The 25,218-nt window shown below is 50.4% G+C and overlaps 2 protein-coding genes across 6 annotated transcripts in view; one reads left to right on the top strand and one right to left on the bottom strand.

Moving 5' to 3' along the window:
• The window catches only part of WARS1 (tryptophanyl-tRNA synthetase 1), a 35,567-nt gene extending 31,485 nt beyond the window's left edge, over nucleotides 1-4,082 (bottom strand). The window contains exon 1 of one of the 2 annotated variants that reach the window (XM_082448267.1): nucleotides 3,942-4,082. The gene's annotated coding sequence lies outside the window, so the exon portion shown is untranslated. Of the gene's footprint in view, nucleotides 1-2,905; nucleotides 3,337-3,941 lie in introns of those variants that run through there. The other variant, XM_082448266.1, reaches the window with a different exon arrangement.
• The window catches only part of WDR25 (WD repeat domain 25), a 137,884-nt gene continuing 116,073 nt past the window's right edge, over nucleotides 3,408-25,218 (top strand). Inside the window, exons 1-2 of one of the 4 annotated variants that reach the window (XM_082448264.1) lie at nucleotides 3,408-3,716; nucleotides 7,426-8,268. In XM_082448264.1, the coding sequence (XP_082304390.1) occupies nucleotides 7,462-8,268 (807 nt within the window). In that variant the 5' untranslated portion in view covers nucleotides 3,408-3,716; nucleotides 7,426-7,461. The other 3 variants (XM_082448262.1, XM_082448263.1, XM_082448265.1) reach the window with 3 other exon arrangements.

Here is a 25,218-nt window from a genome sequence, read left to right as displayed (position 1 = left end):
TTTTATTCATCCACTTGTTAAATATCTGTTTAAAAAATATGTAAAATTTAAACCAATCTTTATATAAGTCAATGAAACCGTAATACTGAAACCAGGATGGGATAGCAGCCAGTTTCTTTCCCCTCCTTGCTGAGAATCGCCTCAATTCCTGGAAAGGGAGGCCCGTAAAAATGAGAAGGAATGTGGAAGAACCTTCTGACTAGCGCTGGAGAGGAGAAACACTCAGGCCCATATCAAATAACAACCAAAGTGATGAAAATTACTTCTAGCCACATATGATCAAACATCACGCCCAGATGCTTTACACATGATCCCCAATTCTCCCAACTTTCAAAGCTGGGTGGTACAGTATCTGCTCTGCATTAGCGACCAGAGGCTGACGGCTCAGGGAAGTTAGAACCACCCTCTGAGGTTCCATGCCAGAGTAGCCCAACCAGGATCTGATGCCAAAGCCCCCCTCGACCATGTGCTCTCTCAAATGCCAGCTGCTCCCCCTGCCCGGAATGTCTCACACCCTCCTCTGCCCGCTGTCTTACTAATTCAAACCTCGGCTCCTCTTTGCAGCCTTTCCTGACCCCTGCACCCACGGGGCCAAGTTGGTTGCTCTGTCCTTGGTGATCCCTGAGCACTCGTTAGTGAGGTTATCAGAACACTCACACTGCGTGTAGTTATTTATGAAAATCCATCACACAGAGAATGCAAGTACTGGGCTTTATTCTTTCATGTGCTTCTAGTACCTGGTACAGAGTAGCTTATCAACAGACGTTTACTGAATGAATGAATCTCACAAATCATCTAGTTTAATTTTCCCCTTCTGGTTTATATCCTCTTATAATACCTCCGCAGTATTCCAGTTTAAGGTAGATTTCTCCTACCTGGACTTTAGAAGTCCTCTTAGAACGTCCTGACACTGCACTGAGCCTTCCGAGACTTGGGAAGAGCCAGGTTAATCCCACATACCCAGTCTGGTTTCCTCACCCATTGCGAACATCTGCCCACCCTCCTGGTCACTCTTTTTGGAATTCCCTTCGGTTTACCCTTGTCCTTCCAAAAATGTGGTGTCCTGCACGGAAGGCAACAAGGGGGTTTTGAAGTCTGCGAGTAGGACCAAAATCAAGCACGGATTAAAATTACCCTTAAAAATTCCTAGGGAAAGTGCCAGGTAGAATGATTCGGTGAGCCCCAGACGGCTCATCTCCCCCTGCAACGGAGCAGATAACTGCAGAGGATCAGCTAGATGAACTGAGCCTGCATTTAGGGTCCCTGTCGTACGGAAGAACATGTATCTTTAACTCTCAGAATCCCATTTAAGTAAGAAGAGGCACACGGGAATGAAACCTGACTGAGGAGACAGCAGGTGAGGTCTCCCTGCTCTCAGGATCATGAGGCGTATACTCGCCGTGCGGGAATCACCCACACTGTAACCTCGTGTGTGTGCGCGTGATGCAACTTCCTGAGAGAGTACAGTGCTTCGGCAGTGATCAGAGGCAACGAGAATACAACTATCACTTCCCTCATTTCAGGCATCCATTTAGCCCATTTACGGGCACATACTCTCCTTTTTTCCTCCTATCTAGTCAACATTCTCCTTTATTTCTTTGTTAACTAACTTTTAGAATTTAATTTAGCTTCAGAGGTTTTTAACCCAGAGTTCAGAACCTCTGAAATGGCATCAACAGTTTGCCTGCACCTTGGCACGTTTGCGGTTCTAAGCAGAGTATCCAGGTTTTACTACTTTCTCAAAGGGGTCCGAGATGCCAAGAGACTAAGGACCACTGTCTTCAGTGTTTACTGTGCAAACTGCAAATAGGGCTTTGAATCTTTGTCAAGGAAAATTGCTTTATCTATTTCACAAATACTACAATCTAAAACAAGGAAATGAAGCTATAATCTGTGATGTATGATCTCCTCTAGAAAAGGACTGTGAGTGAAAAGAGCAAACCTGCACAGTCCACAGCAGACCAGCACACAGTTAAGGAGAAATCGAAAAGACTCTTAGAAATGAACTCTCCGTTCCTCTTTTTAAGGAACTTGAAACTTGTGCTCATTTTGAAAGCTTCCACTGTTCCCAAGGAGCGTAACAGGCACCTGAAGAAACTGGGTACAGTTTTGGGATGAGGAATGGAAAGAGGAATTACAGAACTGTTTAACAGAACAACAGGACAATTCCTTGGGCCACAATGAAATCATCTCACAGATAAGATCAGAATACACTGATTCTGCAATTTGGGGGAAGTGTGGCATCATGCACTACAGCCGATTCTGGAGCAGCTGAGAAGAGCAGGGGACCCAGAAGTTCCTGGATGCCTGGAATATTACCAGCAGGTGGGATACCATCTTCCACATCCTGACCCCTGAGTGTGGATGACAATGGCCTTGGACTGTCAAGTTTCCAGAGGACAAGAAAATGATTTCTTACCAGCTAGGAGTCCTTTAACGCTTCAAACCTTGGAACAGATTGAGGTCACTTTTTCTTTTTTAAACACTGAGAGGAAAGCTTACTTTCCCCTCCAAATAATAAAATGAACATTATCTTAAAAGGCAAAGAGGACATTAATTTATATGAAGCCAGGCATAAGCTACTTATGAGTATCACAAGGAGATACTGTGGATGGGTATCGACTATTTAAGGAGGCCTCATCAGTGAAAAATAGGATAGCCAACATCAAAGCGCTGAAAGTCAAGCTACGAATCCAAATAGGCAGCTACTCTTCTAGTATCTCCATTCCCTACAGAAGCTGTGAGTCACCTGAACTTTGGGACAATGAGATGAAATAAAATGCACACCACCCTGGTCCTAAGAGATACTGCTCCTCATCCCCTAAGCCAAGGTTTCCAGTACTTTGGGAAAAGGCTGGTAAAAATACTAATAAACTCTAAGCCTAGCAAAGATGGTAATACATACCCAGGTTGCAGGAGATGCTGCAGAGGTGGCCACTGGTCACGCTGGGCAGTTGAGAAGCTGAGACTGCCCAGTGCAGCTCGAGCGCTTCTTTAAGAGTCTTTCCCTTTTTCTTTCAGTTTCCTTTTTAGAAAAGACTCTTCTCTCTCTCTCTCTCTTTTTTTTTTTTTCCTGTTTACCCCACCCTTTACTACTTGCATGTAGGAGCTTCTTATAAATCACCCAATTTCTCAGAAACACTTGAGCCTCTCGACCAACCTCTTCGAAGAGACTGTCCAATCAGGGCTGGGCGGAGGGGAGGATGCGGGTGGAGACCAGGGAAACTCTCTCTCGGGAAGCAAGCCATTAGCTGGTCATTGCATCAGCCACCCCGTATCCCAGGCTGGCCTCCATATAACCTCCCCACCCTCTTCCCGTTCCCTATTCTCAGCATCAGTATGAATAACTATGTTTGTGTATAGTCTTGGGGCGGGGAGGGTGGGTTGAGGGGGAAGGCGGATGGTAAATTCCTTGCCGCTGCTGTTCACGGAGGCGGCGCAGGGCAGTGGAGAGATCATGAGTTCTGGGGTCAGACCCGGATTTCAATCCCAGTTTGGGCGTTTTCTTGTTACAAGACCTTGCGCAAGTCACATTCCCTCTCCGCTTCATCCTGCGTTTCCTCATTTGTGAAACGGGCATAAAGAAGCCTCGTAACTTTATCGTGGAGGGAACTAAGTGCGGTACTACCAGCAAAGCCCCTGTCACATGGCAGACACTCGTTAAAAGTGAGGGCCTCTCCCCTTGGCGAACGAGAAGAGGAGGGAGACGATGAAAGGTCGGTGCCGGTGGCAGTGGGTGACAGGCCGGGTCGGCGGCGCTGGGAGGAAGGGGGCGAGGGACGCCGTGGCAGCCTCCGCGCACCCCGTGGTGCCAGAACCCGGCGAGCAGCGAGCCGGGCTCTGAGGAGGATACTCCGGGCCTTGGCGTGCAGGCGGCTCCGGGAGGGCCAGGTCATCTGGCGCCTCCGCGGCCTCCCTCCCTCTTTCATCCCTTCACTTACCCGCCCAGCCGGGCCCGTCAGCGCTGCCGGCTCAGCCACGGGTGGCCTCCTGGGCGTCCGTGGAAACGCCTTCCGGCCGGAACAACTTCCGGCCCGGCTGCGCCATCATTGGCTGTTCGCGCCGCGGGGCCGAACGGAGGCCGCCGCTGATTGGCTGGCGGCCCCGGCGCCGGCGGAACGCGACTGGGTTGCGGGGTGCAGGCAGGACAGCCTCCGGGAGGACTGAGAGCTTCCGGTGCGTGTGGTGAGCGGAGGGCCGGGGGCGGGAGGGGACTGGGCTCTGGCAGTGGCCCGAGCGCTCCACGCCCCTCCGCGCGGGCACTTCACTGCCGCTCGCCTGTCCTGTGTCTCCGGTTACTTCCGAACGCGCAGTGCTCTGGACGATCCTCACCTCTCACTCTTGACAGCCCGGCTAACTCCTTTGCATTCTTCAAAACCCATCTCTGGTCGTATCTTGTTTGTTGCCTTCTTCAGTCTGTGGCCTCCGGCGCAGGATCTGTGTTTTGTGCTTAATCTCTGTCCATAAGACCTAACATAAGGCTTGGCACAGAGTAGGTAATCAGGAAATATTTGTTGAATGAGAATATCCTATTCCTTTTACTTTCTCTGTGCTCCCCCCGCCCCCCCGACCAGGTTGCATTTCACAGCTATTTCTAGATGCTGGCAATTAAACAGTGAACAAAACACAAAAAGTCCTGCCCTGGTGGAGCAGACATGCTGATGACTGCCAATGCCACTCCGCCCTTTTGTAGCCTTATTTCTCCAAAGACCTTTTTCTTCTGGCTGTTCTTCTTGATTTAATCGCTCCCTCTTTCCATGAAAAAGTTTCCTTTTTTCCCCCTTTGCCTTAGAAACATAAAAGGCAGCAAACACTTTTCCCCTAAAGTTTATGTTGTTCCCAGTAGCTCACAATCTTCTCCGTTTTCGCCTGTTTTCCTTGAGTCATCCTTGCCTCCTTCTCTCTCACCCCATTTGATCAGTTTTGTTGGTCCGGCCTTCAGTGTTTTTTATCACCTCTGCTCCCTCACCTGCAGAACATCACCTTCTGCCTTAGGCCTGCCTCGGCCTCCCAACGTGAAACTGCATCCCAGGCCCACTACCACGCCTCCTTTTCTTTTCTGTTTTACTTTTCTCCTTAGGATTTCTCACTTCCGGACATGCTCTGTTTCACTCGGTTCTGGTCTGTCTCTCCCCACTGGCATGTGAGCATGGCGAGTGCAGGGCATCGTCGACTGTCTCATTTGCCCTGGTGTTCCTGGTGCCTCGTGTGGGGCTTGGCTAGTAGCCCATGCTCCGTCAGTGTTGAATGACTGAATGAAATGTACATGAAGCAGATAGGGAGCCCTATCGTCCACCTGCCTGCATTCATTCAGTCCTTGCTGCCTTGCCTTGTAGGAAGTGGGGCTCATGGGCCCCAACCCCACTACTCTCTGATCTTTTGCTGAAGACCTCATCTTTAGTTCTGGTCATTGGCCTCTCCTGTGATTCGACAACTGTGGACAACTGGGTGGGTAGGAATCCATCCCAGTGGCTGCAGACAGGAGCCTTTGTGATGGGAACCTGGTGGGTTCCCTTTGGCAGGATGGAATGCTGTGGTGGGCGGTCTTGTGCATAGGAATTGAGACAGATGCGGTGTCTGATCGGAATGCAGGACCAGACTAAGTAGTGAGAGAAAAGAAATGCCAAATCCTTCGCAGTGCACCCTTCCCTTAGTTTATAATTAGTCCATTATATTATATTAGTTCCGTTTGAGATGGGCTGGCTTGTTGTGGAAGTTTTATTTAGATAATGGCTCTGTGTGTGGAAGGTGTTACCTGCCTGGATTGGGCTACAGGTGGGGGTGGGATTTTTAGAGGAGGCAGGCAACAGACATTTTTTGAATGATGACATAACTTGTTTGGTACCCTTTATGGGAAAGGCATGGAAGGGGTGGGATGGTTGATTGCAGGGGACATGAAACCCACTGCCCAGGGGAAGACGTGGGTGGTAGACAGGCTGTCTGGAATGGCGTAACCGAGGACCCCCAGGGAATCTTCAGGTCTCACCTGACCCCACGTGTGGGAAGAGGAGCTCAGGATGGTTTATTAAGGTAGGGGACGCAGGCTTTCCCGGAAGTTGCCCGTTGCCTGAGCTCTCAGTGCTGCTCCACCACGCCCTCTGCTGTCCTGGATGTGTGCAGCATCGTTGTTTTCCTCCTGATTACCTGCTTCACGTTAACTGCACAGAATTGAATTCCACGAGGAGGTACTTCTTTGTAGAAACTAGTTGGCTACAACTGATTGTGTATGATGGTTCAGAATTCCAGGAAGAGTTTTTTTTTTTTTAATTTTTATTTATTTATTTTTGATTTATGGCTGTGTTGGGTCTTTGTTTCTGTGCGAGGGCTTTCTCTAGTTGTGGCAAGTGGGGGCCACTCTTCATCGCGGTGCGCGGGCCTCTCATTATCGCGGCCTCTCCTGTTGCGGAGCACAGGCTCCAGACGCGCAGGCTCAGTAATTGTGGTTCACGGGCCTAGTTGCTCTGCAGCATGTGGGATCTTCCCAGACCAGGGCTCAAACCCGTGTCCCCTGCATTGGCAGGCAGATTCTCAACCACTGCGCCACCAGGGAAGCCCCAGGAAGAGTTTTTTAGAAAGGGGAAATGGACTGTTGTGTGAGTCTGTGTGTTTGGAGTGAAACTTGAGGATCTGGTTCACACCCTTGGAATGGAGTGGACCCATGCCTCAGGCACCTCTCCACCTTGTGTTGCTGGTCTATCTCTCCGACTGGCTTGTAGTTGAGATGGGATATCTGGGGAAGTGCGTTCTAGGCAGAGAGAATAAAAGGAAGGACTGGAGCATAGGGGGAGGACAAAGGTGAGGGCAGCGTGCTTTTAGCACGTGGTGGGTCCTGGTCATCTTTGCATTTCAGTATTTTCAGAACTAACCTCATTCGCGTTGATGAGTGTACGCTCTTCTTGTTTGCTGCTCATAAACAGTGCTGCAGGCTCTCTGTACACCTATCTTTGCAAACACGTGCTAGGGTTTGTGTAGGACAGAGTTCTAAAGTGGGTTGTGGCAGTAAAAGAGTTTAAATTTACAATAGATCCTGCCCAAATCGCCCTTCCAAAAGGCTTCTTTAAAACCATGAGTCTTTCTGTCCAGGCATCCTGTCTCCCATTTAGTCAGGTCCTCTTTTATGTCTTTACATTTTTAGTTTTCTTTGTATAGGTCTTACTATTTTGTTGTTGTTAAATTTTTTTTTTTTTTTGGCCGCACAGCCTGTGGGGGGATCCCCAGCCAGGGATCGAACCCGCACCCCCTGCAGTGGAAGCACGGAGTCTTAACCACTGGACCCCCAGGGAAGTCCCAAGGCCTCATTTTTAATGTGTTTATTCTTATGGGTTTTTCAGTCTTGGATTTGTTCTGTGGCGTGTTTGCTTTTGGCACGAGGTAGGAAACATTCTGCCATGCACATCTTCTGACACTTTGTTTGGCCTTAGGTAGTTTGCCCTTGACGGACAAGGAGAAACTGTGTCTTCAATGGCTTCGCTGGTGGCTTATGATGACTCGGACTCAGAGGCTGAGACTGAGCCTGCGGGCAGTTTTAATCCTGCCGGCCAGATGAAAGACGCTTCCGATGCCGTGAGACCTCCTGGGCGGGATTTTGCCTCGGAAGTCCTGGATGCGAAGGACGGGGGAGCAGTGCCCACAAGGCATGGCTCTTGTGAAGACGCAGCCGGCTGTCGTCTCCCTCTGGCTCGGCTCTGGAGCAGTGACTCAGGATCTTGCCCCAACCAGAGGCTGCAGTGGCCCAGGACAGAGCCTGAGGTCACCTTCCCCACCAGCCAGCCTGTTCGTCCTTCCCTGTGGACCAGCCATGCTCCAGCTGGCCATGTGCCCCTGGCAGCTGCCCGCCTGAAGCAGGTGAAACTCTCCTGGGGAACTTCTGGCTCCCCTGAGCCATCTTTCTGTGCCCGAACTGGATCTGAAGCCCCAGGTGAGAACGGCAGCTCTCTTCCGAGGCAGCGGTATGCGCACGGTGTTGTGCCCTATACCCCGAAAAGACTAAGACAGTGGCAGGCATTAAGCACGGAAACGGGCAAGAGTAAAGACATGGAGCCCCAGGGTCCCTGTGCCCGGCGCGCCCCAGCCCCTCTCTGTGTGGCGCCCCAAGTGTCCGAGTTTATTCAGCCGTATTTGGACAGTCAGTATAAGGAAACCAAGATTCCCAGGAAGGTACTCTTCCATCTGAGAGGCCACCGGGGCCCCGTCAACAACATTCAGTGGTGTCCAGTCTCTTCCAGGAGCCACATGCTTCTCTCAACTTCTATGGATAAAACCTTCAAGGTAAGACTTGAGTGAAATTGCTCTTTTCAGCTGCTCTTAGGAATAAACTGCTGGGCTGTTTTGTTCTTCAAAACGGTGAGGTCAGGCCTGGTTACAGGCTGAGCGCTTCTTTTTGGGCATTTCTGGAGTTCTCGTTGTTGCCTTTGAGAGAGGGTTTTCAGTGGCCCACCTGGACGGCTGGTGCATTCTGTCCCATCGCCGCCCCCCTCCCCCGAGGCGGCCTTGCCCAGGCCACCAGAGGAGGCTAGTCCTGCCCCCTCCTGGGGGTGCCGAGGTCGCCCAGACACACTCACGCCCCCCGGAGGATGAAGTCGCTGAGTGAGAGGGAGCAGAGGGGGGAAGAAAGGCCCAGGCCAGGCCCCAGGACCTTGGGGACATCCACTGTGACCCCCACTGGGTGCTGAACGACGTTAGCTCTGTACCAGGTGCTGTGCTGGATGCAGGGGGTGTGAAGGTCGCTGAGCTGACCCTGGCTTCCAGGCCGGCACACTGGGCTAGGGGCCACGGACTAGCAGAGAGGCGCTCACAAGCCTGCGTCGGGGCCGTGAGGATGGGGCCCCAGGGGGTTCCATGGGGGCTGCGGGCACCCAGGGGAGGGCAGCAGCTCAGCTGGAGAGGGTTTGGTGAAGGCTTCCAGGAGGGAAGTTTCACTTGGTGAAGGGGGTGGGCTGGGGCGGAAGGGCGTTCTTGGCTCTAAGCATGGGCGGCTGTGAGGCGCCCATGATGGGGAAGAAGGCAGGCTCAGAGCGGGGAGGGCTTTGGATGCCCTGCTGGGGACTTCCGGTTTACGCAGAGACTCTTTTGGTTGTTATTTATTTATTGTAAAAGCTCCTGAGGTAAGGCACACTCGTAGTAAGCAGTGCCCGTGTGGACAGGTAGGTAGTGTGACAGGTGTGTCACACCTACCTGGAACCTGCCCTCCCGGCCCCCCCCTCCCCAGACTGTCCTCTGTCCTCCTCCTCACCTCCTCGGCCCCTAGCAAAGCCCAGTACATAGTTGGTGCCAAATACACGTGAGCCAAACAAAAGCTTCCTGGAAAGAAAGTAGCTTTGGAGTTGCAGGGACGTGGCTTCGGATGCAGCTTTGCTGTGGCTGGTCAGCTGCCCAAGCCGCCCCCTCTGAGTCTGGGGTCTCACCTGTGAAGGGCCTGGTTGTACCTGGGTCATGGGACTGTGTGACGAAAACGCTCGCAAAGCCCCTGGCGCAGAGGCAGGAGCCCCATAGGTGCTCAATAGATGTCGGCTTCCCCGCCTGTTTTCCTCACGGTTCTGGCTCCTGCCTGCCCAGGACACTGTATTTGCACGTTTCATTTTGAGCTTTTTTTCCCAGGAGGCAATTTTGGAAGCTAAGAAAGGAAGCCCAAGTACAGTGAAGTCTTGGACACGACCTCTGTCGATGAGTGTCATTTTAGGTGGCACGTTTGAGTCCTGGAATGACGTGTCTGTGTTCTTGTCTGCGAGGCTGACGGAGTTCTGTGGGGACAGTGTCGTGTCCTGTCTGCAGCCTGGAGCCCCAGGGTTTACATGCACATCTTTGTTGCTTTTTCCGCGAGTTCGGGGGCCCTGTGGTCAGCTCAGGAGGCTCTTGGCGTCCCTGGTGTGCGTTGTCACGTGCTTGGACCCATCCCCCAGGCCTGGGGCTTCTCGGCCCTCCCTCCCGGGAGCCTGCACCTGTCCCTTTGGTCAGGAGCCTGTCTGGGGGGTTCCTGGTGGGCAGTGTCTGGCTGGCCCCTGGGGTTAGAATGATCTGGGCTCAAGGGCTGGCTCCATCCCCAACAGCTTCGTGATCTTGGGCAAGGCACTTGACCTCTCTGAGCCTCTTTCCTCTCGATGAGACAAGCTTGTGAGACCTACGGCTGGGGCTTCTCAGGTGGGACACACGCCCAGGTGCTGTGTCTAAAGCCCCCAGTCTGACAGCGGGCCCGTGGTGGGGTGGAGTTCTGTGGAGAGTGGCATGGTTACAGGTGGGCCACCTGAAGGGCGTGGGCAGCCCCTTCCTAGGACCCGGGGGGGCGGGGCCAGTCTGCCAGACACGGGCAGCCCAGGCTTTTGTGTGTGTGTGTGTGTGTGTGTGTGTGTGTGTAGTGTGTGATGTGTGTGTATGTGTGTATAGTATGTGGCGTGGTATGTGTGTGTGTGCATGAACATGCAGGTATTTAAATTTTTTCCTTTTTTCTTCCTATTTTTTTTTAAATTTTTGAATTTTATTAATTTTTTTATACAGCAGGTTCTTATTAGTCATCCATTTTATACACATCAGTGTATACGTGTCCATCCCAATCTCCCCATTCATTCCCCCCCCACCCCCGCCCTGCTCTCCGCGGCTTTCCCCCCTTGGTGTCCATACGTTTGTTTTCTGCGTCTGTGTCTCCATTCCTGCCCTGCAATCCGGTTCATCTGTACCATTTTTCTAGGCTCCACATATATGCGTTAACATGCGATCTTTGTTGAGGAGGAGGCAAGCTTGCCGGGGGCCTCAGAGGACAGGCTGGGTCGCTGTGGGCAGAGCTGGGTGGAGGGATGTGTGCGCTGCCCACCCGCCCTCGGGGCTGTGTCTCCTGGTGGGGAAGGGCGGGCCTGGAGCCCTGTGGGGACCGGTCTGCACCCGGCCTCAGTGAGGGGCTCTGCGCGCCCTGCTCCGGTCACTTTTGCCCAGGAAGTTTAGATTTCCTGAGCAGGGGCATCCCATGAGAGTTTTGGAACAGAGAGCGTCTGAGTGACGCCGCTGACCCGGGGCGTTGCGTTTGTTCGGCCGTGTAGCGGGTGTTCGCGTAGAGATGAGCGCGCGGGCTGTGAGCTGGGGAGGCGGGGAGGCCGCGCGGAGGGCGCCTGGGAGCAGCCAACCCGCTGTGACAGCTCATGACCAGAAGAGGGCGCAGTTGGTCCACCTTGGGACGACCGCTCGTTCAGAGGGACTCTCTGTTAACAGGAAAGCAACCCTGCTTGGGGCAATTCCCTGAGGCCTCCCCTGGCCCTGGGGCTGCCCTGGGCGGGGCCTGGCACGGCTGCGTCGCCCATCTGTCCCGAGGACGGTGGTGTGTGCTGCAGGCAATGACGCGGGCACTGGCTCCTTGCTTGGCCTGGCACCCTCCAGGGAGCCCTGCCCCCCGCGCTGTCCGTCTCTCATGGTGGGGCTGCAGAGTGGGGGGCAGAGTGTGGCCGCCGTCATGGCTGCTGGAGTCAGCATCTCCTGACCATCATCTTACTGTGGGCGTCTCGAAAATCAGGGCGTTTACAAGCCGTAGATGCAAATAGTCTGGCCAGGGTCCTCTCTGCTTTATGATGTTTGACAGTTTTCAGTGACAGAGTTATTTGGCAAATCGATGTTAAGCAACTTTTCAGTGTGAAGACCTTGAGGCAGGGCTGGAGGAGCCAGGATGGGAAGATGGATGGAGAGTGGCTGGGGGCCGGGGGCTGGAAGCCGGGGAGGGAAGTCCCGGCTGGGGCCTTGGAAGTGCTGGGCTGTCAGGGTTGTGTGTGTACCGGCGGGCAGCTGGCAGCCCTGGGCAGGATGGTGTGCTTCTCCCTCCCTGGTGTCGGAAGGTGGGCCGCGCGGGTGTCCTTGTGGTCTGGTAGGAGCTGGAGGGGTGCTTGGGAGGCATTGTGTGGATGCTTCGTCTGGGGTGGGGACAGGACCGTGGGCACAGGCAGGAGTCCTGGCTTCCTGCAGCCCAGTCCCGGGTGGAGAGCAGATGCTGGGTGAGTAGGGAATGAGCTAGAAGAGGTGGGTGCGACAGGGCACGCCCCCCCCCCCCCCCGCCACTCTGTGCTCCCTTTGGAGGGTACCTTCCCCTTGTCTTTCGGTTAAAGTCTACCAGAGTGCCTTCTTGCCCCCACCTTGGTCAGGAAGGAGGGGAGAGCTTGGGGGCTGGGGTCACAGGACTTCAATTTGAATCCTCCCTCTGCTGCTGACTGGCTGTGTGATATCAGGCAAGTTACTTCACTTCTCTGAGCCTCAACCTGTGTTATGTAAAGTGGAGGTAGTAATGCATAGCTTGCTGGGTTTTCATGAAAAATAAATGATACTAGTTATGAATTACCTGGTGTGGCTCCTGGCACATAGTAGGCACTTACTGCGTGCTCCCTCTCTTGCTCTCCCTGGGAATTTTCACCCTTCCTTAACCACGGGGTGGTATCTCTTTCTACCTGCATTGCCATGGAAGCACGTCTGCTTGTAGATTTTAAACCTCTTGAGCATGGGAACTGTACCAAATCCACTTTTATATTCCCCATAGCACCTGGCACAACGTTTTGTACATGTTAAGTGATCAATAAAGATTAAAAAATTATTTTGGATTTTACTTCCAGCCTTTGGGAAAGGATGGTCTTTGAAGTGCATAAATGCTCTTTGCCACTAGGGGGCACAGTAAGACAGTATAAGCTGCTCACCCAAGCTTCTAGAACGTGGAAGAATCCTTGATTCAAGGTAACATTTACTGAAATACGATTTCTTTTCTGATCAGGAGAAAAACAACACAATCCAGCTGATTAATCTAAAGAACGTGGAGTGCCAGTTCCTTCATTTCCTTAAAATGCAGCTTTGGAATTCATAAATTTCGATTGGGCACATTACAGCAGAAAGATACTTATTTTAATATGTTCTAAATGTTCTGTGAGCAGTAAATTATGGTTATATTAGTTTTGAAAAATTTACAGCTAGAGAAATTAAGTAAAACAAAACAATGACTCATAATTCCACATCGATGCTCTGTTTTCTTTCCTGCCCGTCCCTCGCTGGCCCTGTCGGTACCGTGCATCTGTTCCCGTAGTTGTAATCCCAGCACGAATACCCTCCTGTACACTCTTTTCATTTCCCCGTGTCTTCACTTGGCTCAACATGCTTGAATACCCATTCCACGTAAAGGTAGAATTCAGACTTTGAGGCCCTTTTTGAAGGAAAAAGCACAAACGAAACGTATCCTGCTTTGGCCAAACACGGGCAGCCCTGATTGTCAGCCCCATGTGCAGAGCCCTCTGCCAGGTACCGAGAAGGCTCCCAGAGGCATACGGCATGTTTCTTGCTGCCAGGGACTGACTTTGAAGATGCAGAAAACTCGAAGAATGAAGGAGAAAACAGAAATCACTGACAATCCTCACCCCGAGCCAGCAGCTCATGAACACAGGGACCTCCCCTGGTCAGGACCAGCGCATCCCTCTACGTTTACGTTTATGGAATCGGTCTAGCGCTGCAGAGCGTGTGCGGTTTTGATTGTGCGCTTCCCCACCCCCATCTTTTGTACTGTTTGTAAGGGGCATTTTTCTACCTCATTAAAAACTTTCCCCAAACATATTTTTCTCACTCTCTCAGATTCCAAACTTTGCTTGGTCATTTCCATGTTGTGTCCTATTGTTTCCTGCTTTTGTTTTTCAAATAGTCAGTACTGCAGTGAACATGGCTGTACATAAATGTCTTTTTGCTGCTTTAATGCAGTTAAGGAGTGCTTTGATTTGAACCCAAGCTTTAGCTAAAGCCTTTGTGTGTGGTGAGTAGAACCTGATTAGATTGGCCAGCCTCCGTCAGTGCCATTGTTATATGAGACTCCTGGGTTGCCATTTCATATCTGTTGCTTGGTAGCTGTGTGACTTTGGGAAAATCACCTAGCCTCTCTGATCCCACATTTTTCTTACTGGTAAAATGGGGATAATGGCTACCTGTTAGGGTTGTTGCTGTGGAAAAGAAATGAGAAGATGCAGCCCAGTGCCTAGCAGTGGGAGGGGCTGAAGAAACAGGTTCCCGACTCCCCTGCATCTGGATCTAGTAATTAAAAACAACTGCATGAAAGACAAGTCACCCAGAATCCTCCGACTTCATGTAACTCTTGTTCTTGTGAATCTTTTCATAATATGTCTATAGCTATATATTTTTCAAGAGTTTCAATGTTGCTGTTCCTGAGATGGATACTTTTAAAATTTAGAAAGTTTTTGAGATTGTCTGTACCAAGCCATTTACCCGCTCCGTTTTCATGCACTGTGCGCTTGGAAGTTTATATGGGAGGACTGGGTCCATGTCTCCAAACTGATCGTGTTCAAGTGTGATGGAAGAGAATGGCCCCGGCAACGTTTGCCAGTTTTCAGAGTGTTTTTGTGTCTGGGCCTCTGACAGTGCTGGGGGCAGTGATTTCACACCTGAAGAGACCCAGGAGAGTCAGTGCCCTGTAGGGCAGGTGTGCCGCCAGGTGGGCCTCGGGTCCCCTTCTTATGTACGTTGTCCTGGAGACCGTGGCCTCTGCCTGTGATACAGATGAGAGGATGGGGAGAGCCAACCATCCCGGAGCGCCCACCACCTGCTAGGCACACCCCTAAAACACCCCATCTCATCTTCATAACAGGCGTACAAGGCAAGTGCTGTTATTATTCCCATTTTACAGATGAGGAAATCGAGGCACAGAGGGTTAAGGGATTTGTCCACGGTGACACAGCTGGTAAATGGTAGAGGCAACTGGCTGTCAGGCTCCAGAGCCTGAGCAACAAAAGCTAGAAGACCCATTCTACTCCTCTGCCTCTGAGAATAAAGGATGGAAAAGCATATCCCCTCACCTGGGTGGTGCCCAAGCACTGCCCAGCTTCAAAGCCTTGTGGCTCTTGTAAGGGGCATCAGGAGATGAGGTGATTTCCGTGGTGGTTTGGATTTGCATTTTTATGTATTACAGGATCCCGTTGATTTATCAATGTTAGCGTATCAGATTATGTTAGGGTATCTTAGATGTGCTTTGTAGAAAGTAATATGTCTCAGATTCAAAGACAAGGAATTTATGGATTCAAGTGCCAGAGTGAGGGTTTATTTCAGTTTTGAAAGAATTATTCTTGATGGATTTTACAAAATGAGATTGAGAAATGATGTGATGTGTAGAGTGAGGAGTCGTGGAGCATTATGCAGATGATTGGCAATTTATTCCAAGCACGAGGCAAATCTATTGGAAATGAGAGCCGCACAGCTGGGGAGGAGGGTTGGGTTGTGGTGGTGGGCGTTTGGTATTTGGGGAGTGAATGATTAACAGTGCATCGAGGGTAATTAGGTGAAGGCGAGGAGAGAATGGGTGGTGTGTGGGCGCACATGTGTGTGCACGCAGAGATCATCTGGTTCCATCTGCATTTGACAGAAGCCCAGAGAGGGGAAGACACTTGCCCAAGGGCACGCAGGGAGGTCAGGTGTAGGAAGTGTTCGGCTGCTTCCCTCTCTGCACCCTATGTTTGCTCCTCTCCGTTCCCATCCTTTGAGGGTTTTCCTTCCAGGGAAAGTTCACGATCATCTGAATGGTAACAGACCGGGGAGTGAGGGCTTTAGGCTGGTCGACAGCAGGGCTGTCAAGCCTCCGGGAGGAGCTGTGAGATCCTGGGTTGGAACCTTCTCCTGGTGGGAAGTGAAGTTTTGACACTCCTCTCCCCCATATGAAAGCTGCGACGTTTCTGAGGCCAACAAATGAGACATTTCCCACTTCTCCCTTGCTTTCCAGAAGGGCCTTGTAAGCTTGTGACTTACAGGAAAAACCCTTGGTTGAAAGAGGGATAAGAGAGGAAAGTGTGGCAGAACCCAAGCTGTGTTTTCTTTCTGTCTTTTGAAAACTTCATTTGGTTTAACTTAAACAGTTCAGTGTCCCCAGTGCCAGATGCTGATGGGGAGAAAACAGTGCAGTGTGAAGGTGCAGACTCTGTTCTCCAGGAACCGGCCTCATCCAGTCTCATCCTGTGTCATTAAGGGAAGAATAGAGCAATTTGGGAAAATGCTTTTAATGTAATTGAAAAATGCAGATTGCAAAATTGGCACACTTAGGAGTTGAGACAGTCTAGTAAATTACTTCTTGCTGCTTTTAAAACTTGGACACAGAAGACTCTTAAAGGCCCCTCTCTAGTGCCCAGTGATGGCTTTGTCCTTCTTTTTTTTAAAAAAAGGCAGAAAATTAAAGATGTAACCATAGACCCTCCACTCAAACATACGGACTATGAACATTTTGCAAGGAGCGTTTCCTTCCATTCTTTTTTCCCATGTGCATCAACTGATTTTAATCATACCCTACGTACTTTATTTTTGTAACCAGCATTAAAAAATTTCACGGTGGTCATTTCCTCTCCCAACTGCGAGTATTTTTATCCCTTAAAAGAAGGAGTGGGTAAATCTCTCCAACTTCTTAGCCTTTTCTCCCGGCTTCTGCTGTTTGTAGTCTGGCGTCTCTCCCAGATGGACACGGCTCTAGCAAAGACCCCACGAACTGGGGGGTTGGAGCGGGATGCAGGGGCCAGAGCACTTGAGTGAGGCCGCGGTGTCAGCCCAGCATCCCTGGAAGCCTGCCTTCACATAGCTTCCCTTTGGCAAGCTTCCTGAAGTTTCTTTACTCGACAAGAAAAAAGAGAGCATGCTTCAGCCCCCCTCACAAGATACTGTGACCCAGAATGAAACGGAGGAGGTGCAGGAGGGCTTTGGAAACCTAGCACCGGGGCGGCTGTAGCTCTGCTTTGCCAGGGGTCTTGGAGCCGGTCCAGGGCTGTCTTTCCTCACGAGGAGTGAGGTGTGGGGACCTCGGCCCCTCCCAGGGAACGGGGGCCACAGGAAGATGGGCAACACCCCCCGTCTATTGCCGGTCAAGGGCGTTGACTCTGGGACTGATTAGTTAGATGATCTGCGTGTCCCTGGATTGAGCTTCTCATTTTTCTTATCTAGTTTTCTGTTGCTTTGCCTTTCCGTTTTATTTTTCTGGGGAATTTCCTCCTTTATCTTTCAATCCTTTTTTCCTGGGATTTTGTTATTTCTGATGTCCTATGCTTAAACTTTTCTACTAAAGTATAACATATATTCAGAAAAGTATTCAGTTCTATCATATTTTTACATTCCAAGAGCTGTTTCTTATTTTCTGAATGTTCCTTTTAAAAGATATTTATAGTGTATTATTTTTATTGCATATTTACAAGGTCTTTTCTTAGCTCTCTGAGTTCTTTGAAAGTTTTCCCATGTTTTCTGAAATGTTTCTGTCTCTTTTCATCTCCTTTTGTCTTTTTGTTTTGGTGTCTGTGTTTCACGTTAGAGATTTTCTGCTGCTCATTCTGATTGAGGAGGGAGACGCGAAAAAGCTGATGTGACCATAGGCTCTGTGTGTGTGTGCGTGCGTGTGTGTGTGTGTGTGTGTGTGGCTTGTCCACAGTGACGTTGTTACAGAGTGAGGAGGTAAGCTGGACCCCCAAATGTGAACATCTCTGATTATTTTCTCTCAGCCTAGTTAGTTTCCCAGAGAGGAACCTTCCACTCCCTGGGGTGCGCTCAGCCCTGCTGCCTGCATTCTGGCATCTGAGTGGGAAAGAGGGCTGGGGTCTTTGTTTAGTATGCAAACTTCACTCTCCGTGCTGTCGTCCAGCTGGTTTTTTCACTCACGTGTGGTGCACATCTTTCCCTCTCAGTGCCCAGGTCTACTTCATTCTTTCTTTTTTTTCTTTTAATTGGGGTATAGTTGCTTTACAATATTGTGTTAGTTTCTGCTGTACAGTGAAGTGAATCAGCTATATGTATACATATATCCCCTCCCTCTTGGACCTCCCTCCAACCCCTCCTCCCCAATCCCACCCATCTAGGTCCCCACAGAGCACCAAGCTGAGCTCCCTGTGCTATACAGCAGGTTCCCACTAGCTCTCTGTTTTACACATGGTAGCGTATATATGTCATTCCCAATCTCCCAATTCTGTTTATGGCACACAGCATCATTTACGACTGTGATCGTGTCTCCTCATCCTCGACAGCGCTAGAATTATTACTTTATTTATTTATTTATTTATTTATTTATTTATTTATTTATGGCTGTGTTGGGTCTTCGTTTCTGTGCGAGGGCTTTCTCTTGTTGCAGCAGTTGGGGGCCACTCTTCATCGCGGTGCGCGGGCCTCTCACTATCGTGGCCTCTCTTGTTGCGGAGCACAGGCTCCAGACGCGCAGGCTCAGTAATTGTGGCTCACGGGCCTAGTTGCTCCGCTGCATGTGGGATCTTCCCAGACCCCTGCATTGGCAGGCAGATTCTCAACCACTGCGCCACCAGGGAAGCCCCGAATTATTACTTTTTTAAACGTTTGCTAATCTAATGGTATCTTGTTTGAGAACCAAATGAGTTCATTTATGTGCGGCTCTTTTAGAACCGAGCCTGGCACCTCGTTAAGGCTGAAGGAGTGTTTGTGGTGGTGGTTCTTGCCCATTAATCTGTAGTCTTGGTGTTTCTCTTACCAGAGCAATTTACATACTGACGCTATTGACCTGTCAAAATAATCGCCCCTCCCCACCCCCTGCCATGTGGTGTTTGAGTTTGGTATTTCATTATTTTATTTTACTTTTTGCAGAGAAAACCTAACATTTTTTGTGGTCAAGTCTGTGGACCTTCCCCTTTGTAATTGTCCCCTGGCTTTAGAGCATGTCCTCCCCCATCCCGGGTGCTGATAAATAGTCACCTATATTTGACCTTCATCTAGAAGTGATTAGCTGGAGCCAGTTTCAATTCTCGTCATCTCTCGCCGGCTTTCTGTGGGTCTGGATAGGCCGTGCGTGCCGTGATGGATGTGCTCCGGGTGCCAGCGATCGATGGGTGTACTGGGAGCGGCCACGCTTGGTGGTGCTCCCACACGGATGCTGGCTACTAATGATTTAAAACGACCTTCTTCCCATCGGCTGCTTCCATCGGGCACGGATACACCACGGCTACCCAAGCCATTCCTCCAAAAAGAAATGTTGTTTTTGACCATAAAAGAAATACACATACACTATGGAAAAAACAGCAAGGCATAAAGAAAGAAATTGCCCAGCGTCTTTCCACCCAGAGGCAATGACTGCAGACTTTTTAGTATATTTCCATCCACTCTTCAAAAAAATTCCACTTTGTTGAGTTCCAACTATACATGTAATTTTGAATCGCCCCCTCCCCACTACAGCAGCAGTTTTTAATGCTGTAATTTATTGCAGTGGTTTTCAGTGTGTCTGCAAACCCCTAGGGGTCCTCGAGACCCTCTCATGGGGTCTATGGGGTGAAAATTATTTTCATAATAACACCTAGAAGTTCCTTGCCTTTTCACTCTCATTCTCTCATGAGTGTACGTGGAGTTTTCCAGAGGCTACGGGATGTGTGCTGTTGCCATTGATTAAATACAGAAGCAGCTATGAGAACACAGCTGTCTTGTATTAAGCCAGCCATTAAAGAGATGGCAAAAATGTAAACAGTGCTTTCTCACTCTTTTTTTTTGCCTTGGAAAACAGTTATTTTTCAATAAGAAATACATTATTTATGTTAACGTGGAATGAGTTTATTATTGTTACTTTTACATAAATTAGTAAATATTTTAAAATGTCCTCGGTTTTAATTTTTAATATGCTAAATGTGGAGGGATTAAAACTCACACAAACAGCAGCTCTCTGGAGTCCTGCCTAACTTCAGAGAGTGTCAGAGGGACCAAAGGGTTTGAGAACTGCGGTTTTATCCTCATCTGTAATTCCATTTTGGGGCATGTATGTATTGTTCACAATGTCACAATGGCGTCACATCCCCGCTCCGGTGCGTGTGTGCAGGTCAGCCCCAGCTCTGCCACTGCCGCCTCTTGTTTGGCTGGATTTCCAAACTGTGTGACCGAAACACGATGCTACAGGGTCCAAGCCTCCCTCGGTCCCCCGCGTCTCCTCCCTGCCCTCCATTTTGCCCTTTACGAAGATGATTTAACAGCATTACAGAATGATGGGGGAAGATCTCCCAATTCCAACATACACTAAAATTATGATTATCCTTTTAACACCCTCCCATCAATTTCTGGTCCATATGGGCTTGTGTTTCTCACAGGGTGCGCGCACAGTTTCGCAGCCTGCTTTTCCCACTTAACATTCTCTCCCAGCCTCTCCTGCCGCAGCGCTACCGGCTGCCTCTGCGTCTTTGGAGGGCCGTCAATTTCCACTGGTTCCATGATGCTCTATGGAGTTGATTAACTGTAATTTACTTAGCTGTCCTTGGACACTTAGGTGGTTGCTAATTTTTGCTATTATAGATAATGCTGAAGTGGTTATCTTCATGCATGAAACCTTTTCTGTTGGATTATTTCTTTCAGATTGATTCCCAGAAGTGGACTGCTGGGTCAAAGGGTTGCACATTTTCATGGGTCCAGATACATCTCCTGTCAGATTGCTTTCCAAAAGGATTATACCAATTTGCACTGCCACCACAAATCCTGCGTAATAACCAACTATTTTGCTTAACTATCATGCCTAGAATTTTCCCTTGGAGCCCCGAGGGGGCAAAGGCTCTTATCTAAGTGAATGTGATCTATAATTATTTAGACTAACACCAAAATTGCTTTCAGAACATTTTTAACCTGCTGAGTTTAGGATTCTAATTCACATACATGCTAGCATTAAAAGTTTCACAAGTAGCAATTTCTCTCTCCCTGCTCACAGTGTGTTTACACAAGCCCTGGCAACTGGAGGGAAAACTCAAGAGCTTTTATAAACAGAAGTGGTCTCTTCCTGAACTAGCTGAAGTGTTATTTTGAAAGGTACAAAAACACAAATTAAAACTCATTTTCATTGTAACCTTTGGTTAGAAAAGTTGTTTGTTTTCATCCTGGTTTCTTTTCATGTTCTTTTGCTCTCGTTCAAGTGTGTTCTGAAATGTCCTGGCTCCTGGGAGTCTCGTCGTGATGCTCTTAGCCAGGTGGAGGGGACAGGCGGGGAGCATGTGGCTGTCCCCAGGTGCTGGCAGGGCCTTGGTGGGGAAGAGGAACGAGACGTACTCTGATTTGCTCCTAGGGCAGGAGCAGGACTAAAGGTGGAAACTGCAGGGGACAGAGTCAGCATAGGTGAGGGAGAACCTTCCAGCGCTCAGAACTGGTCACCTTGGGGAGCGGATTCCTCTGAAAAGGGCTGAGGATGGAAGGGTTCAGGGCAGGCTGGAGCCCACGTTGCCAGTGGGCAGGGAGGTGGGTGCAGGTGTGTGTCGAGGCTCCAAGGCCCCTTCTGGAACAGTGGCTCTGCTGCCCACGGCCAGCCCCAAGCATGGTCTTGACACACGGCAGCCCTGGCCTGCACATGTTCAGAATGAGGTAGCGAGTCCTCCCCTGATTTGTCTGGGCTTCCGTGTTCTCATCTGTGAAATAATTACCTCACAGGGCTGTAAGGATCAGATGAGGTTAGATGTGTGAAACCACTTTGTAAACTCTAAACCCTTACAAATGGAAGGTATTATCTAGAACTTCAAGCCAGGGTTTATTCTGTAATTGCCTGCTAAGCCGCGTTCCTAAGCACAGGAGGCTTGCAGTCCGGTTTGCCTCCAGTTGCCTTGATTTGTTGAACGAATAATCTGGCGGGCGCCCATTGACGCCAGCAGCCTCTCCAGGCACCTGGGCTGCTTGGGATGCGCCTGCCTATTTTCCGGCTCAGCAGCATGACGTCGGCCGCTGGTCATTGGGGTGTAGACGTGGGACGTGTGAGCCAGGCCTTCCGGACTCGCTGTTGTATGGCCAGTGAGTTGCTCGGGCCTTGTTTTAGGCTCTGTCTGTGGTGTGAGCGGCGAGGGCCCCAGAGGGGCACCAGGTGCCAGAGTGCATGAGTTGCCCCTCCGAGTCTGTATCAGGAGACCTGCTTCCCCTAGTGCTTCCTTTGATAGAGCATCCATTGGTCCAGCCATTGATTAAATGCTGGCTCTGGGCAGGCTCAGAGGGGATCGGACACCCTTGCTGGCAAGAAAGCTAATGGGGGACAGGCATCCAAACAGACTGACAGTGTGACAGGCCCTCCAGGGGCCACCTGTGTTGGGGATGGGAAGACAAGGGGAGTGGGGTGGCTCTGTTGGGGACAGGGGCAGAGGACCAGCCAGGCTTCAGGGATGGGGAAGGTTGAGCCGGGTCTTAGAGGATGAGGCGTTGGGCAGCTGGCTGGGTGACAGGGATGGCCCTGCGCTGTGCTGACTGCCACGCTCTAGGGGGGCCAGGGAGGGCGGGCGAAGGCAGTGCTGGGGCCCACCGAGGGGAGCCAGGCGGGGGTTCTTGTGGGCTCTAGGCCTGGACAGTCAGTGGCATGAGGCCAGCTGCTCCTTGCTGTGTTGGGTCAGCCTCCACACTGGGCTTTTGCATCTCATTTACCCCCAGCTGCAGCACAGGGCAGTCAGCCGAGCTCGAGTCTCACCGTGGTGGGTGAGGGTGTGTGCTCAACCCTGGCCCCCGCGCTTTCTAACTGTGCAGCTTTGGTTAAGTTACATAACTCTTGGGACCTCAGCTTCTCCATCAATAAAGCAGGGGTAATCATAGCATCCATCTCAGTCATCTGACGATTAAACAAGAAAGCTCATGGAAAACTCTTTGGCGAGCATACAGCAGGCGCTCCCTAATGTAAGCTGGCACCATCATTAGCAGCATCCTTATGTCCATTTTACAGATGAGAAAACTGAGGAGCAGAGAGGGGCACTGAAGGATGTGTAGCTCCTAAGCACAGAGCTGGTATTTGATCTCCCCTCTTTCTGCTTTTGCACTTTGGGGTTGTTCCCTGTCCCCTTCCTGCTTGGGAACTCCAGAAAGTAGTCATGTGTGTGTTGGCAAGGCCCTTAATCTTCGTGAGTCTTAACTAGTTCATCTGTGAAATGAGAAGAACTCTAACAGCAATTCCATGATGGCAGGGAGTTTATTTTCTTCCCTTGTTGTATCTCCCCTTCTGGGAGGTGAGCTGAGCACATAGTAGGTGCTGAAAAAACATTTGGGAATGAATGAATAACACCTACTCGGTCTGCCGCACTTTTGTGGGCCTCCTTGGACCTCAGGGGCACGGAGGCTCTTGGGGCTGGTCTTGTCCACACGCCTTGACGCCATCCCCCACCTCCAATCCGTGCAGGAAGCATCCCTGCAGAGGTGGCTGGGCTTTGGAAAGGGCTTCGAAGATCATAGCTGGACACTAAATCAAAGCAATGATCCCCATCTGTTGAAATGTTTGCCTGTACACTCTCAGGTAATGGGCTTGGGCTGACGCTTGCAGCTTGTATGTTTGTTTATTTATTATTTGTTTATAAATCATAAATCGAGAAAAGATTTGAGGAGGCTTACTATAAAAGACACGAATACAGTAAAGCTGTTAAAACAAAACACACCACGAAAAGCCACCCCGAATGGAGAAGGAGGCACGTAAATCAAGTTCAGGGCTGAGCGCCGCCGTAGGGCGGGCTGGCATGGCTGTGCGTGTCCTCGCGGCCCCGGGGCCGGGGCGCAGGGATGCCCAGGCTTGCTGCCTGGGCGTAGCCACAGCAAGCGGTCCCGCATGGGGACGTGGGCTGGCAGGACGGCGGGGCTTGGGCACAGGCATGTTATTCCAGGGCCTTGGCTGCCCTGCGATGAGATCTGAGGGTCAGAGCGGGGACTGGGGGCAGTTGTGTAGAGTCAGTCTGAGGAGCTCGTGCGCTCTCCCCGGGGCCCCTGGGCCGAGTGGCCTGGGCTGCTTCTCACTTTTCTGCACCTCAGTGTCTCTCCTGCCAAATGGCACTAAGAATACGTACCCAGCTCAACGGACTGTTGTGAGGATTAAACGCCGGCCCGAGACCTGGCACCTGGCAAGCGCAGTTGTTGCGAATCAGACCTGTGTGGGCTGTGATTCCCTTGATGAAGGTGGTCCTGGGCAGGTCCTCACCCAGGCCCCCGGGTTCAGAGGGGGCCCCGCTGGAGGGGGTGGCAGGACGGGGTGCCCCTGCGTGTCCTCGGCTCGTCCGTACTGATGCCGTGCACGCTGAGCCTGGCCTGCTCATTATTGCCTATAAACACTTAAGGAGTTCGAAGCAAAGAGAACATACTTTTTAATTATTTCCCTGCTTGTCTCCAGCAATGCTGTTGTCAAGGAAACCAAAACCTTTGAAAAGCTTTTCAGCTCTCCGGTCAGAAGAGGATACTTGTGCGGGACTCGTGTTGTCTGTGGAAATGGACCCATCATTCTGTAACAAAAATCTGTTTCTCTTAAAAGGGCTTGCTTCCTTCACTTCTTACAAATAGAACCTTTTTGACCCTTTAACAGAAGATGGAAGGTTGTATACTGGTATTTTCTCTTTTAAAAGAATTGCCCATATTCTTGACTCCTAGGCTTTCATTCATTGAGTATCTGTTCCAACACTTGGGTGCTGGGGATGGGAGTGGGATGCAGAGATGAATAGAGTGTCTCGCCCTTCCTTGATAGACTCCTGGCCTCTTCGGGAGAAAGAAACAGGTGGACGTATACTTCTAGTGCATCATAACTGCTCTGGCGGGTGGAGGATAAGATGGCATGGGGCACAAAGGATAGCCCTGGGGGCGCAGTTTCAGCAAGAGTCACAGGGGGTCTTAGAGGATGGGTAGACGTTGTTCAGCAGCAAAGGGATGGAAGAGCATTCGGGCAGAAGGAATAGACTGTGCGAAGGCTGGAAGGTGTGGAGGAGCGTGCAGATTAGGCAGGGCTGTTAGGCAGGGCTGGTGGGTTGGACCCATAAAGCGAGGGGAGCGAGGTTCTCTGGAGAAGGCTCAGGAGGCAGGGAATCCGGAGTGTGGAGTGTGAAGAGGTTGTAAAGGCAGGCTCTTCAAAGCTCTTCTATTTCTGTCAGACAGAACCCTTGCTCCTCGATGCACGGAGACACGTCACTCCTTATATCCCAGGTCCAAAGCGCAGGGACACTGCTAGCATGTTCCGAGTTCAATAATTCACTTTTGCTGCAGGAGTACAGCTTTCGCTGTAGTATTTCAGCCAGCCTTCCAGTAAAGCTTTATGATAGTTAAACCCTATCAAGGGCATTGGTTTTATATGAAAAAAATAAATCAATGTGAGAAAAACAGGAGTCTTGTTTTTAAACAGACCTCGTTGTTTTTCTTTGGAAACTTTAAAAATAATCTTAGATTTATAGAAGAGTTGTAATCCAGAGAGTTCCTGTGTACCTGTCCCCAGCTTACCGTGGGGCGTTTGTCAAAACCAAGATGTTAACATCCGTATAATTCCGTTAACTAAACTATAGA

The sequence above is a fragment of the Balaenoptera physalus genome (genome assembly GCF_965194825.1).
Source record: "Balaenoptera physalus genome assembly, chromosome: 2".
NCBI classification, from domain to species: Eukaryota; Metazoa; Chordata; class Mammalia; order Artiodactyla; family Balaenopteridae; genus Balaenoptera; species Balaenoptera physalus.
Note: the sequence above shows the minus strand (reverse complement) of the source record. Positions and strands in the feature narration are given on the sequence as shown.